The sequence below is a fragment of the Orycteropus afer genome, unplaced genomic scaffold (assembly GCF_000298275.1).
Source record: "Orycteropus afer afer isolate SDZICR_OR568_19922 unplaced genomic scaffold, OryAfe1.0 scaffold00038, whole genome shotgun sequence".
Taxonomy (NCBI): Eukaryota; Metazoa; Chordata; class Mammalia; order Tubulidentata; family Orycteropodidae; genus Orycteropus; species Orycteropus afer.
In genome coordinates, this window is record NW_006921625.1 from 734,914 (window position 1) to 748,714 (window position 13,801).

General features: G+C 59.1%; 1 protein-coding gene across 1 annotated transcript in view; it reads left to right on the top strand.

Annotated features, from left to right (window-relative positions):
* The window catches only part of CFAP46 (cilia and flagella associated protein 46), a 110,433-nt gene that overhangs the window by 41,751 nt on the left and 54,881 nt on the right, over positions 1–13,801 (top strand). The window contains exons 12-22 of the mRNA XM_007936879.1: positions 99–229; positions 711–838; positions 1,689–1,822; positions 2,339–2,551; positions 3,234–3,399; positions 4,893–5,042; positions 6,640–6,747; positions 7,434–7,600; positions 9,197–9,328; positions 10,142–10,304; positions 11,744–11,828. Of these exons, the coding sequence (XP_007935070.1) occupies positions 99–229; positions 711–838; positions 1,689–1,822; positions 2,339–2,551; positions 3,234–3,399; positions 4,893–5,042; positions 6,640–6,747; positions 7,434–7,600; positions 9,197–9,328; positions 10,142–10,304; positions 11,744–11,828 (1,577 nt within the window). The remainder of the gene's footprint in view (positions 1–98; positions 230–710; positions 839–1,688; positions 1,823–2,338; positions 2,552–3,233; positions 3,400–4,892; positions 5,043–6,639; positions 6,748–7,433; positions 7,601–9,196; positions 9,329–10,141; positions 10,305–11,743; positions 11,829–13,801) is intronic.

Below are 13,801 nucleotides of genomic sequence, written 5' to 3' on the forward strand. Positions count from 1 at the left end.
TGTCCGTCTGTCTCTGTTGTGAGCACCAGCCAGAGGCGCCGTCCAGGTCTCCAGCAGCAACTATGTGCCCTCTCTTTGCCTGGGTCTCTGGTGGGCAGAATTCAGATTTGGGCCGAGTTAGCCAAAGTGGCCCGGAAGCAAGGTGTGTGGGACGTCTGCCGGGCCGCCAGTCGCTTCTGCCTGTTGTATGACAGCGTGAAGGTCAGGAAGCCGGCCAAGGTCAGACGAGGTGTGTGCTCTGTGCACAGCCAGTGAGGCCCGGCCGTCTGCTGTCACTCATGCCCACACGGCCGGCGTCCTGAGTGCAGCCTCTGTAGGGATGGGGAGGTGGACTGGATGAAGCTGCAGGGAGGAGTCTGGGGGAGGGACCGTGGCCGGCGGTGTGGACAGAGGGGAGGCGGGTGCAGGCCCCCAGGGCTCTGGTCGGTGTGGCCATTAGCACGCAAAGTGGCCAGTGGGGGGGCAGGCCAGGCACCGTCTGGCGGACTCGGGCAGCCTGCGGGGACACAGGACCCACTGGGCAGACTGGCTGTGCTGGGTGCCCCCAAGGGGGGAGAACTCTGAACAGAACCAAGCCAGCACCGGGCCCCTCCAGGAACAGCCCTGCCCGCCACCGGGGTCCGTCCTGCTCGGGCTGGGAGGGCAGGGAGTCGTGTGTCTGTGGTCACGGACAGACGCCACTCCTGCCCTCATCAGCCGTGGTCCCTCAGGGAAGAAGAAGCGCGGCCAGGACAGTTCCAGGCACAGCAGCTCGGGCCAGTCGGAGTTCCCGCTGCAGCGGCAGGAGGCCCCCGACCTGCTGCGGACGTTCGCCGAGGTGGGCTTCATCAGCGCTGAGGTGCGTGTGGGCGCGGCCCCATGTGTCCTCCCGCCCGCTCCTCACGTCCACCTGCCCAGCCGTCTGCTGTTCACGTCCGAGTGTCCTCCCATCCGCGTGTCATCCCGTCCACTGCTCATGTGTCCTCCCGTGCACTGCTCACGTCCGTGTGTCCTCCCACCCATTGCTCACATCTGTTATGTCTTCCCAAACACTGCTCCCGTCCACTGCTCACGTCCGCGTGTCGTCCTGTCCACTGCTCACGTCTGCACCCTCATGGTCCACAGGTCACATCCATGTATTCTCCCACCCTCTGCTCATGTCCACACATCCTGTCATCCACTGCTCACATCCATGTGTCCTCCTGTCCGCTGCTTGTGTTTCTGTGTCAGTGCATGTGACGTGTCCAAGTGTCCTCACAGCCCACTGCACATCCTCACGTCATCAGTGTGGTGGGTAATTTACTTGGTGTAACTCAGATGTCTGTCCCATGCCCAGCTCTCCATGCATGGGACGTGGCTTGGCCACAATAAGCCAGGTGGCCGACAGCCATGGTGGGAGAGTCAGTGAGGGCACAGGCAGCATGACCCTCCAGAGGCCACTCCCTGTGACATGACCTTCTGTCCCGCCAACCCACGTCTGAGAGTGTGCCCATCTGTCTGCCCCTGCTGTGTCCCAGGCATACCTGTGAGGCGCTCGGGGAGTTCATGTTGGCTGAGCTAGAGGGGATGGCTTGGTGCTGGGGCATGATCGTGGGTTTAGGCCTGTGTTCTTCTTCGAAGTGAGTGATGGATGGGGGACAAGTGGGAGGGGCCTGGCTGTGCACCTCAGCGTGGGGACCATGTCCCACCTCACCAAGTTCACTCTGTAGGCCACAGTCCACCTGCTGCGATCTGAAGGGGTACAGCTTGGTGACCGACCCATCCCTCCTGAAGACTTGAGCCAGCACCCGGCTGGCTATGCAGCCACACCCCCAGAGGAGAACTCAGAATGGGTCACGTACAGGTAGGGGCTCTGCTGGGTCCCCCCTCAGGCGGCAGGATGCCCAGGTCTGCATTCTCTTCTCCGCACCCTCAGGACAATGTGGAGGGACATCGTAGGGTGTCCAGTCCCGCATGAGTCTCTGAGGGCAGCAGGCATGAGACGGAATATAGACAATGTGGTCTGGAATTCAGCCACGTGACCTGGCTGGCCACAGGCTCAGGTCACTGCTATCGCCAAGCTGGCTGCCCTCCAGGATGTTAAATTCAGACTCTATCTACTTCCTTCATCTGTCTTGTTATTGGTGAAAGTGGGGTGGGACAACTGGGGCAGGGCGGTGTGTCCTCCCGTCCACTGCTCGCGTGAGCAGAGCTGGCCCAGGCCCAAGTGTGTTGGGGAAGGCAGTGAGGAGGGTGGGTGGGGGTGGGCCAGAGGCCCCCTGCTGTGTGCAGCTCCCATAGAGGCCCCAGAGCAGGGGCGTCCACCCTGCCTGTTTTGGATGGTTCTGTCCCAAACACGGTCTTGTGCTGTGCACCGCAGCACCTGGATCGAGAACCTGTCACAGTACGCCATGAACAACTGGCTACGCTCAGCGGAGATCGGGCAGGAGATCCACGAGGCCTGGATCGTTCAGAACGCTGTGGTCTACGTGCTGAACCACAGCCACCACCTCATCACTGCCGGGCGTCAGAGGGAACTAGTGGACACACTGCACACGCTCCTGAGCATTGTCAAGACCGTCGGCCACAACGGGTGGGGCCACCGCAGGCTTCACACGACCCCGCACTGGCGGGAGGGGTCGGGTCTTGCACCCCCGGTGCTCAGTGAGGCAGGCGGTCTCGTCCCAGAAGCCACGCTGTGGCTCTGCAGTGGACTGATGGGCACTGACTCCTGCCTCCATCCTGAGTATTGAGGTGTGGGCATGTTTGCAGCAATGCACATGGCCCTGGTTTAAACCCATCCAATTCTGTGAAAGTCACAGCCAAGGGAGTGCCGTGGAGTGGTTCCACTGGAACACGCAGGTCACCACCAGGCGAAGCTCGCTCCACCACAGGGGCTTTGACTTGGCGGTGGGCCTGCAGGCTCAGCCCGTCACCCATGGCCCCTGGTGCACCCCTGCCCCTGCCTGTCCCATCTTGGTGTCCCCTGGGGATGCAGCCCCACATGTGACAGTAGCACAGTCAAGTGAGGCCTGGGCATAGCCGCTCCTGCTGGCGGTGACATGTGGTGGCCCCTCGTGGTGCAGGATCAGTGTTCACACTGTCCACCAACTGCTGTGCCTTCACCAGTGCACCCAGGACATGAGCGGCCTCCCACAGAGAGCCTGGCCTGGCCGTGGAGCCGGCGCTGGCCCCTCTGCCCCGGGAGGTGCTCCTCTTCCGGGACCGGTCACCCTCGCGCTGCGCCCTCCAGCCATGACGTGTTTCTCTTCCAGGGACCCGGTCACCCTGGCGCTGTTGTGCAATGCCCTGGCTCGAGGCCTGATTCTCAGCTGGATCCCCACCCATGCGTCGGAGAAGTCCAAGAGACTTGTCCGTGGGAACCTGTTCCACGCCGCTCTGGACTCCAGCGTGACTGCGGAGATCAGAACCGCGGTGGAGGTTCTCACCTGGCTGCAGGCAGGGCGGGTGGGCGTGGCCACTGGCGGGGGGCGGGTCTGCTGAAGGAGAAGCCCACATGTAAGGAGTGGCAGGCGCCAGGGTCGGAGCTGACTACCTGAGTGTGAGGCGGGAAGGGGTCCCCCAGCAAGGCAGGAGACAGCAGAGCAGCAGTGCAGGGGGGGGTGGCCCTTCCAGGCACGGCAGCGCCTCCAAGATGAGCGGAGACGAAGAGAAAGGTGTGACCAGAAGGAGCAGCATAAAAGCGATGGGGATACAGACCCACTTCACGCGGGTGGGAGGGGCAACAACCCAGACAAAGCACTGGCGACCGAGTGTGCGCGCAGCGGCTGCCTGGTGGGGCTGGTATCCAGCAATGCCCGCAAGGAGAGAAACTAAGGGTCCACGTGGTAACAGAACGTGTGGCTCCGTCACCCATTTCCAACCCAAGAAAGTCTCAGGAACCCGGGAGAGACACATGCTCTTTACCGAGCCAATCCCGGGTTAGCGCACGAACACCCAGAGAGGCGGGGACAGGTCCTGCTGCATCCCTGAAAGTCCCCCAGCCCAGAAAGAAGGGTGGAGGGTCCCATGCATGGAGGCATGGGGTCCCCCAGCCCAGAGAGAAAGGCGGAGGGCCCCGTGCATGCAGGCGTGGGGTGACGAGCTGTGACCGGCCAGGGAATGTGATGGACAGAGCCGTTAGGACACTGTGCCGGGCACCATAGCCACAAATTACACACAGGACTCCATGCCCACACCCAGCAGGGCAGCGTGGAAGGCCCTGGGGCAGCCAGGCTGGTCCAGGGGCGGGGGCGCTGTGTGCACCCCTGAGTGTCTAGCCTGGGAGCCACAGGTAGGCTGTGGGACTTGGCACAGGATGTGCCTGGAGGGTGGATGGTCCTTCAACTGTGGCTGCATTAGGGTCTTCATCTCAGAAGGGCTGTTCCTGGGTGGGGACACATGAACATGGGGGGGCTGGGGGGAGAGAGGAAGGGATGGGGGCGGGGAGTCGGTGAAGGCCGAGAGTAGCACCAGGTGCATGGTGGGGCGCAGGGTGCAGCTGGCAGGGGGCGGGGCGCATGGTGGGGTGTGGCCGGCAGGGGTGGGAGGGAGTAGGACAGGAGAGCTTGGGCCGTAAGTGGGGGCGCCTGTCCTTGCTGTGTGCCGGCTCCCCCGGTCTAGCACCACCCCTCACTCACTGTGCAGCATGGCCAAGTCCCTTAGGGCTCTGCCTCTGGAGGTTGTGTGGTGATTCAGGGGTGACAGGGTGGCGGTGGAGGACTGTGCTGATGCAGGGCAGGCTGGTGGATCCGCGTGCTGTGGCTGCCGTCACTGCTGCCGGGGGGCTGGGAGGGCTCGGGGCTGCAGGAAGAGCATGGCTGGGTGGTGCACCTGGTCTCTGCAGACGGGCTCCGGGAGAGACAAGGCCCAAGCAACGCCTCCTAACTCGGGTCTGGGCTAAGCCACCAGCTCAGGACCAGCTGTCCTTCCAGGTCTGTGAGTTTGCCCTCAGCCTGACCAATGGGAACGTGCCTGAGGACATAGTGCCCCCCAACATCCGGCAGCAGCTCATCGCCACCTGGGTGAAGGCCAAGCAGCTGGCTCAGCAGCAGATTGGGGCCCGACTGGGCACCGACGAGCAGGTGCCAGGCCCAGTGTGGGCCGACCCCAGGGCCCCGGGAGGTGGGGCCCCCACATGTCCCGACCAGGGGCCCCGGGAGGCAGGACTCCAATGCGGCTGACCCCAGGGCTCTGGGAGGCGAGGCCTCCACGTGTCCTGACCAGGGCTCCGTGAGGCACCCACACACATGTCCTGACCTGCACTCTGTGAGTCTCTGCCCCACACACACATCTGGCCCCCTCCACACACACATCCTGACTGGAGCTCCACAAGCCACCCCACCATGTCCCGATCCCAGGGCTCCGTGAGGCCTCCCCTACACCTCCCACTTGGGCCTCTGTGAGTTCCCCACATACATACATCCCGACAGGGGCTCCATGAGGCTCCCCCCCCCCATGTCTCTATCCCAGGACTCTGTGAGGCCCCCCTCCACGTTCTGATCCCGGAGGTCCGTGAAGCCTCCCCCACACCTCCCAACTGGGGCTCTGTGAGGCCCCCCCCACCTCCTGACAGGGGCTCCGTGAGTCCCCACACACATCCCGACTGGGGGCTCTGTGAGGGGTGGCCCTGTCTTCCTTGGACAGCAGGGCTCCATGAGGCCCCCCACACGTCCTGACTGGGGGCTCCGTGAGGGGCGGCCCTGTCTTCCTTGGACAGCAGTAGTGAGGGAGCTGTGGTTTAGCTCAGATCCCTTTTCCTTCACAGTTTGGGGCTCTGTTTCCCCATCAAGGTCGCTGCCCAGGCACCCTCACAGGATAGGACAAGAGGGTGTCTCTTTCTTCCCTGGCCCCTGGCAGCTGGACGTGGGTGTCATCTGGAGCCAATGCCCTGGGGAGCCTCACCACCTTAGTCCCACTAACGATGCCTCGGTGGGGGACACTGAGTGTGGCCACAGGGACAGTGGGGGAGGCGGGTGGTGGCCCCCACCCCTTCTCAGCCCAGGTCTGGGTAAACCTGTGTTCTGGCAACCTCAAGGCCACGTGACCCCCAGATGCCAGGCAGGTGCCCTGTTTCTTAAACCCTCCCCCCACGTCTGGGGGAGGGAGGCGGAGGGCCACAGGTTAGGAAGGGGCAGGGCTCTGTGGCCAGCAGGATGAAGACAAATGCCTCTAGTGGTTATTGTGAGTCCCGCCCTCCCAGTGCCCTGCCAGTGCCCCCCAGTGTCCCCTTCAGCACCCCCCTGTGACCCGCCAGAGCTTGCCACTAGAGCCCTCCCAGAACCCCCTGGAATCCCCCGGGTGGCTCCTTGGAGCCCCCCCAGAATCCCCCTAGTAGCCCCCTTGGAGCCCCCCAGAACTCCCCCAGTGGCCCCTTGGAACCCCCCCAGAATCCCCCTGGTAGCCCCCCAGAACCCCCCAGAACCCCCCAGTGGCCCCTTGGACCCCCCGGTGGCCCCCTGGAGCTCCCCGGAACCCCCCCAGTGGGCCCCCAGAACCCCCAGGAACCCCCCCGGTGGCCCCTTGGACCCCCCAGTGGCCCCCCAGAACCCCCAGGAACCCCCCTGGTGGCCCCTTGGAGCACCCCTGGAACCCCCGGTGGCCCCCCGGAGCTCCCTGGAAGCCCCGGTGGTCTGTCAGCGCCCCTCCGCACCCTGAACCACAGTTGGCTTCCTTCCCTAGACTGTGGACAAGCACATCACCTTGGTGACAAAGGTGCTCGTCGCTCTGGAGATGTACTCATGCAATGGGCTGGGCCTCATGGAGTTCAGTGTGCCTCCCCTGGCACAGGTGGGTGTCACCTGACGCCTGACACACACCTGACACGCCCAGCATAGGTGGGTGTCACCTGATGCTTCATACACACACCTGGCGCAGGGTCACCTGACACCTGCCACACCCAGCATAGGTAGGTGTCAGCTGACACTTCCAGCACAGATAGGTGTCTCGGGACTGACATGTGGCCAGTCTGTTGAAGTTTTAACCTGTTACACAATTCAGTAATGGCACTGGCTGGTCTTGCCAATGGCTGCTGCACGCCAGACACTGACTCAGCGTCTTGCACAAATTTGAGAGAGAGCTTTACTTTGATTCACAGGCAGGAGAACTGGGTTCTGAAGGGCGTGCCCCAAACGACACCGCTGCCAGGTAGCAGACCCAGAACCAGTCCCCGTGTGGCACCCGCTTGTGCTCCTTTAGAGCAGGTGGTGCTTCGGCTCAGTGGGCAGCACCCTCCCCCTGCCTCTCCCTCTCCTTGCCGTCCCCGTGCCCACGGCACGGCCTTGTCTGACAGTCACCACTGGCCTCCGGGCACAGCAGTGCCTGGGATCTGCCATGCTCAGCACATCCCCTGGGGCCACAGCTCACAGTTGGCTCCTGTGGGCAAACAGGGTTTGCAGGTGCGCACAGCACACCCACCAGATGCTGTTCGGAACCCGTGTCACTAACCATGGTGCCTTCCCCTCTGCTCCCCAAAGCTGGTGAAAATGGCCTCTGAGTGCAACTGGTCAGACCCTCTGGTGGAGCTGCAGACCCTCACTCGGCTCACCCACTTCACCTACGCTGCCCACGACCATGAAATCACCATGTCGTGTTCACACAAGGCCATCGAGATGGGTATCAAGTACCTGAGGATATATGCACCGTAAGTAAGCACTCTGGGGTGTAGGGTCTGAGGACCCCAGTGCTGCCACTCCCTTCCATCCAGCACTTTTGCTAGATCAGGGTGCGGGGAAATGGACAAAGGTGTTGTCAGTGAGCTAGATCCCAGAGGTGACGTTCACAGTCGATGAATCAGGAAGTGCAGGTAGAAGCCAAGTGTGTGGAGGTAAGCACAATGTGCCACAAGAGAGCTACGGGTGTGGGAGCCCCTGCAGGGAACAGGCTGGGAGCAGGAGAGGGGGCAGGCAGACTGACTCACACGGGCTACTTTGATAAAAATCCAAAGTTATCTCTGAAAGACTCTACAAAGACATTCCTATGGAGAGCGGTGCCTGCCTGCAGTTGCTCCTGTCTCCCTGTGACTCAGATGGATGGGGGACCCACCAGGCACACAGGATGGCCTGGACAGCAGGCCACAGGCTGGCTGGAGTTGACCGGCCTGGACAGCGGGCTGCAGGCCGGGCCTCAGGTTGGCTGGAGTCGGCCAGCCCAGACAGCGGGCTGCAGACTGGCCGGAGTTGGCGTGCTCTGCCTCTGCCAGTTTCATCAGCGATTCTTGAACTGAGTTGGATTTTTTCAAAGCAACGCCTGTCATAAATAAGCTAACGCTGTGAATACACACATGCTGTGAGTGACAGTGAGACACACCTGGTTTTCAAGCTAGACCTTTGAACATTCATTCATAGACCACTGCTGCCCCCTGGTGGTAGTGACTGTCACTGCATCCAGTGGCCTTGCTCCTCCAGTCTGGACTTCACTGTGGTTCCCTAGGTGCTCAACCACTTAGGAGAGTGTCTCTGTCCAGGTCTGGGCCTGGGAGCCAGGAGGCTGAGACACAGAGGTGAAGCTCTCACAGTGAGACCCCACACTGTCCAGGGATCATGCTGGCCAGCCACATGCATGCATCGTAGCTGATTCCAAAACCAAAACCCCAAACTCATTGCCATCGAGTTGATTCCTACTCATAACGACCCCCTTTGGGTTTCCAAGATGGTAAATCTTTTCAGAAGTAGATTGCCATCTTCGTTCTGTGGAGTGGCTGGCGGGTTTAAACCACCAGCCTTCTGGTTAGCAGTCAGATGCCATAGGCGCTGAACCATCAGAGCTCCTTGGCCTTTTTAAAAGGCACTTTATGAAGAGCTACACACGATCCAAATTTCCACGGGAATTGACTTCCCTGCTTGGTAGTTACACGTGCAGGTCCCAGTGCACAGTGTGTGAGTCACTGCTGTGACTGTACCTCACAGGACCGAGCAGCAAAGCCACGTTCCGTCCTCGGGCAAACAATGCCGTTACCCACGTGTCCTTCAGTGTTCAGTCTGACACTGAGCTGTCCAGTGAGCTTCCGAGACACCTGGCCACTGGCAGGAGCCCATCAGTGTGGGCTGGCCTCTGGGACAGGGCCGCTTCTGCCGTTCTGTGGCTGAGCTGTCCCCAAGGCCAGCCCAGATTTGGGGGAGGGAGACCGTGCCACACCATGCAGGGAAGGCCTACAGCGCCCACTGTGAGTAGGTGGGTGGGAGCCATGGCACTCCCTGCCTCACAGGCCCCTCAGGGCTGAAGGTGTCTCCCCACCCAGGCCCGAGTCTTGCTTCGTGGCGGAAATGCTGAGCACGGTCGCGTGCATCCAAGGCCAGAGCATCATGGCCAACCTGAAGGGGCAGAAGCAACAGCGTCTGATGGCGGCGAAGGCGTTCATTGAGAGTGCCAGGTGTGCACCTGGCGAGCTGGCGGTGGTCGCGGAGGGTGGGGTCTGCTGCATTGCCGAGGATTGGACGGCGCCGTAGTGGCTGCTTGGGGCCACCGTCCCTGAGCGAGGGTGGCACTCAGTGCTTCCCCACACCCTCGCCAGGCCTTGGCCCCCCTCCAGCCCCGTGATGACTGGGACCCTGTGTGACCCACCCATGTGCCTGGGAGAGGCCGCCGGGCAGGCCTTTGATGGGGGTGGGGAAGTGTGCTCCCCAGCAGAGCCTGCCGTCCAGTGAGGGGGTGGGTGCACTGGCGGAGTGGCCCCAGGGACGGCGGGTCCTCTTTGAGCAGAAGACACTGGGGGGGGCTTCTGGCAGCAGCAGGAGTGTGGGTCCTGGAGCAGAGAGTGGGGCTTTGGGCAGCAGCGGTGCCCCCCAACCCTGACTCCACCCCTCCTCCCCTGTCCCCCCAACTCTTGTGTCCCTCACCACCTTCCCATGCCCTCTAGTGTGCCCCCGAGTCCCACTCCCCATGTCCCCACTCCCCGGCTCTCATGCTCCCCACCCCCCTCCCGTGCCCCCCCATCCGTCCTGAGCTGCCCTGGCAGTGAGGTATAATGCCACGGACCATGGGAGCCCCTTGGAAGCTGGGGGCGGAGCTGAAGGCTGGGGAATCCCATGCCCAGCCTTGCCCCATGCAGCCCAGAAGGGTGCTACTATGGGTGCATGGCAGGTGGGACCAGGGAATGGGACATAGGATCGCTGGTGACAGGGACAAGCTGCAGGGGCCACCGAGGGCTAGGTGTTGCTGCCTGGTCACTGAGCAGCTCTTTCAGGTTTGGGGGCATTGCCGGGAGCAGCGCTCTGGTCATGCTGGCTGCCAGGCACTACTGGAATGCCTGCCTCCCCCTGCTGTCCTCGAGGGTCAACCGGAAGATGGTCAAAGGCGCGGTGCAGAGGATCATTACCATCATCAACAAGACAGAGGCCAAGAAGCAGGTGTGGCCTGGGCACATGGGCCAGCCTCCTAAGACGGCAAGGGCGGTGAAAATGGGGCATCACGGAGGCAGTGAGGACGGTGGGGCTCCCTACTGAGCTCCAACTCCACTTCCCCAACCTCCTGCATGTGTGTGGGGGTGGCCCCCAGGCCTGCACTTTACCTGGAGTGAAGAGCTCAGGGACAAAAGGCAGGCCAGCAAGGTGGCAGGCCCAGACCAGGCAGCAGTGACAGGTTGAGACTCAGCCCCCAGCCAGCACTGGGACAGAAGGCCAGCAGCAGGGACTCCGTGCCGGGCCTGGGCCTGACTGATGGCCACGCCTGGCACAGAGCTGATGTCAGAGACGGTCAGAGACTGAAAATCATGGCCCCACATGAGAAACCAGTCACTGCTCACTGTCTCCTCACCAAGCTGGTCCTGACCACCGTTCTAGGCCATCGAATCAACTGCCAAGGGTTTTCAGCGGCTGGTGTTTCAGAAGCAGGTGGTCAAGCCATTTTTTCCAGCTTTAGCAGATAAAGTTAGTTGGGAAAGACCTCACCTGTCATCACATGTCTACAGAGTGAACCACCCCAACAGAGTTGAGTCATCAGACATAGACCACCAGCTCTGTCTGCAAAGAAAGTTCACCCTCAGGCCCTTCACAGGGAATGATTACTGAGCCCTGCTGTAGATGTGTGTGACTGTCCCTGTCAGCTGAGCCTTCCTGTAGACACGTGTGACTGTCCTTGTCAGCCAAACCCTGCTGTAGACACGTGTGACTGTCCCTGTCAGCCAAGTCCTGGTATAGACATGTATGACTGTCGTCAGCTGAGCTCTGATCTAGACACATAACATCCCTGTCAGCTGAGCCTTCCTGTAGACACGTGTGACTGTCCTTGTCAGCCAAGCCCTGCTTTAGATGCATGTGGCTGTCAGCCGAGCCCTGCTGTAGATGTGTGTGACTGTCCCTGTCAGCTGAGCTGTGATCTAGACACATGACATCCCTGTCAGATGAGCCCTGCTGTAGACGTGTGCACCTGTCATTGTTAGCTTCCACTGAGTGGACCCCAATTCATGGTGACTCCATGCATGCGGGGTCCAAGCATGGTGACCACTGGCTGGTTCTCCCTGAGCCTTGCAGCGTGTGTGGGACTTAGCACAGGTCCAGTCCTTCTGAAGACGCTTGCACTTGCATTTCTGAGTTGTGAAGTGAACGAGCTCAGGTCATGCTGAGGAGCAGCGTGTGTGTGTGTGTGTGTGTGTGTGCATGCTTGCATGTGTGCACAGTGGGACTCTCCTCTCTGAGGGGAGCATTCCCAGGGGAAAATGTCCCCAGGTCTCTGTGAGCATTCAGAACTGTGGCTGCTGTTTCTGCAGTCAGACATTTGGCAGCTGGAAGGCAAAACAGGGCAAGAGAAGTGTGACTTTCCAGCGTGTGCCGTGTTGCTTCTTCTCCAGGAGAAAGGGAAGACATTGCTCTTACACCAGTGGCCAACATCAGACTTCCAGAGTGGAGGGACCACTGAAGGGGATTTCCTCCCAGGTCTGTAACCTCGAGACAGAAGGACAGGCTGGGCCCCCTCTGGGAAAGGCCCCTCACAATCCCGGCAGCAGCAGACAGCATTGGCCGTCCCATGCACAGTGATGCTGGCAGCGCTGCTTATGCCTGACCCCATTCGGTCCCACGAACTCTCCACATCGCCCATGAGGAAGGCCATGCCCAAGACAGAGGGTTAAGCCCTTGCCCAGGCCACCAGTGCCCTAAGCCAGCACTCTGAGCATGGTGCACCAGCTGGGTAGGCCACCCTCACTGTAGTGCACTTCACAGCTGGTGCATTTTTAACAAATGGAAGGTTTGTGACGACCCTCACCAAGCAAGTCCTTTGGCACCATTTTTCCAACAGCACATGCTCACTTCATGTCTCTGTGTCCCATTTTGGTCATGTTCACGATATTTCCAACTTGGAAAATCCATGGTGCAGTTCCACTCTGTCCTCTAGGGGCGCCGTGACCAGAAGCCATTGATGACAGTGGGTTACGATGCACAAGTCTTCCTGTGTTTTGAAAACGTTTACAAATGCTGTGCGTAGAAAAGCGGTCTCTACCTTTTAGTATGTCATTGTCTATTTGAAAGCTCACTGCCATCAAGTCAATTCCAACCTGAGTTTCCAAGGCTGTAAATCTTTCTGGAAGCAGAGTGCCCCATCAGTGTCCCATGGAGCACCTGGTGGGTTCAAGCTACCAACCTTTTCATTAGGAGCCAAATACCTTAATCACCACACCCCCAGGGCTCTCTGGTGTCTACTTAGGGAGGGAAAAATTTGACTTATAATAATGAGCAAAGTGTACGCCTAGGTGTAATTAAATACTAAGTTGAGTGCTAAATCCCAGTAGTCAAAATTGGGTGCTATTGCCACAAAGTAGGTTGGAGCCAGTGGGAGAAGCAGTGTTGCACACAGTGTGGGCGTGTGGAGATGGGGCAGGGAGTACAGGGTGGGGGGGCAGGGAGCCATAGGGTGGGCCTGTGGAGATGGGGCAGGGAGCACGGGGAGGGCAAGGAGCCATAGGGTGGGCATGTGGAGATGGGGCAGGGAGCATGGGGGGGCAGGGAGCTCAGAGAGGGTGTGTGTGGAGGACAGTGTGAGCACTGCCTCAGGTCTCACTCTATGGGAGAGCAGAGCCCTGTCTGTACTCCATTCCCCAGCTTCAGGTAGGTTGCTTGGCTAGAGTTTGAAAAATTCAAATTATTGAAATCAAAAAGCAGGAAGTCCTGTTAGGCATAGCAGCTGCTTGTATAGATCTTTCTAAACTATAAAGGGATCACAGAACCCACTTTCAGATATACAAATATGTTAGTTCCCTGAATAATGAAAAAATGCAGAATGTTCATAATGGACTGGAATCAACAAGACTAGAAGTTGGTTCTTTGAAAAGATTAATAAAATCAACAAATTTTACAAAGGAAAAGAAGGCCAGAATACAAACACAAGAATAAGAAATGAAATGAGCGACATCACAACAGAACCAACTGAAGTAAAAAGAATAATGTTGGGATACTATGAAGAACTGTACTCCAACAAATTTGGAAACCTAGATGAAATGGACAGATTTCTGGACACATACTACTTACCTACATAACACAGACTGAGGTGGAAATTTTGAACAGACCCATAACAAAAGAAAAAATTGAACAAGTCATTAAAAAAATTACCAACAACAGAAAAATGTCCTGGCCTAGATGGTTTCACTGGATAATTCTACCAAATGTTCAGAGAAGAACTGACACCAATCCTACTCAAACTATTCCAAAACTTACAAAAGGATGGAATCCTCCCAAATTCATTTTATGAAGCAAGCATAACCTTGGTACCAAAACTAGGCAAAGACATCACTCAAAAGGAAAACTACAGACCAATATCCTTCATGAATATAGTTGCAAAAATCTTTAACAAAATCCTAGACAATAGACTCCAAGAACATATTAAAAAAATACATAATGACCAAGTGGAGTTCATA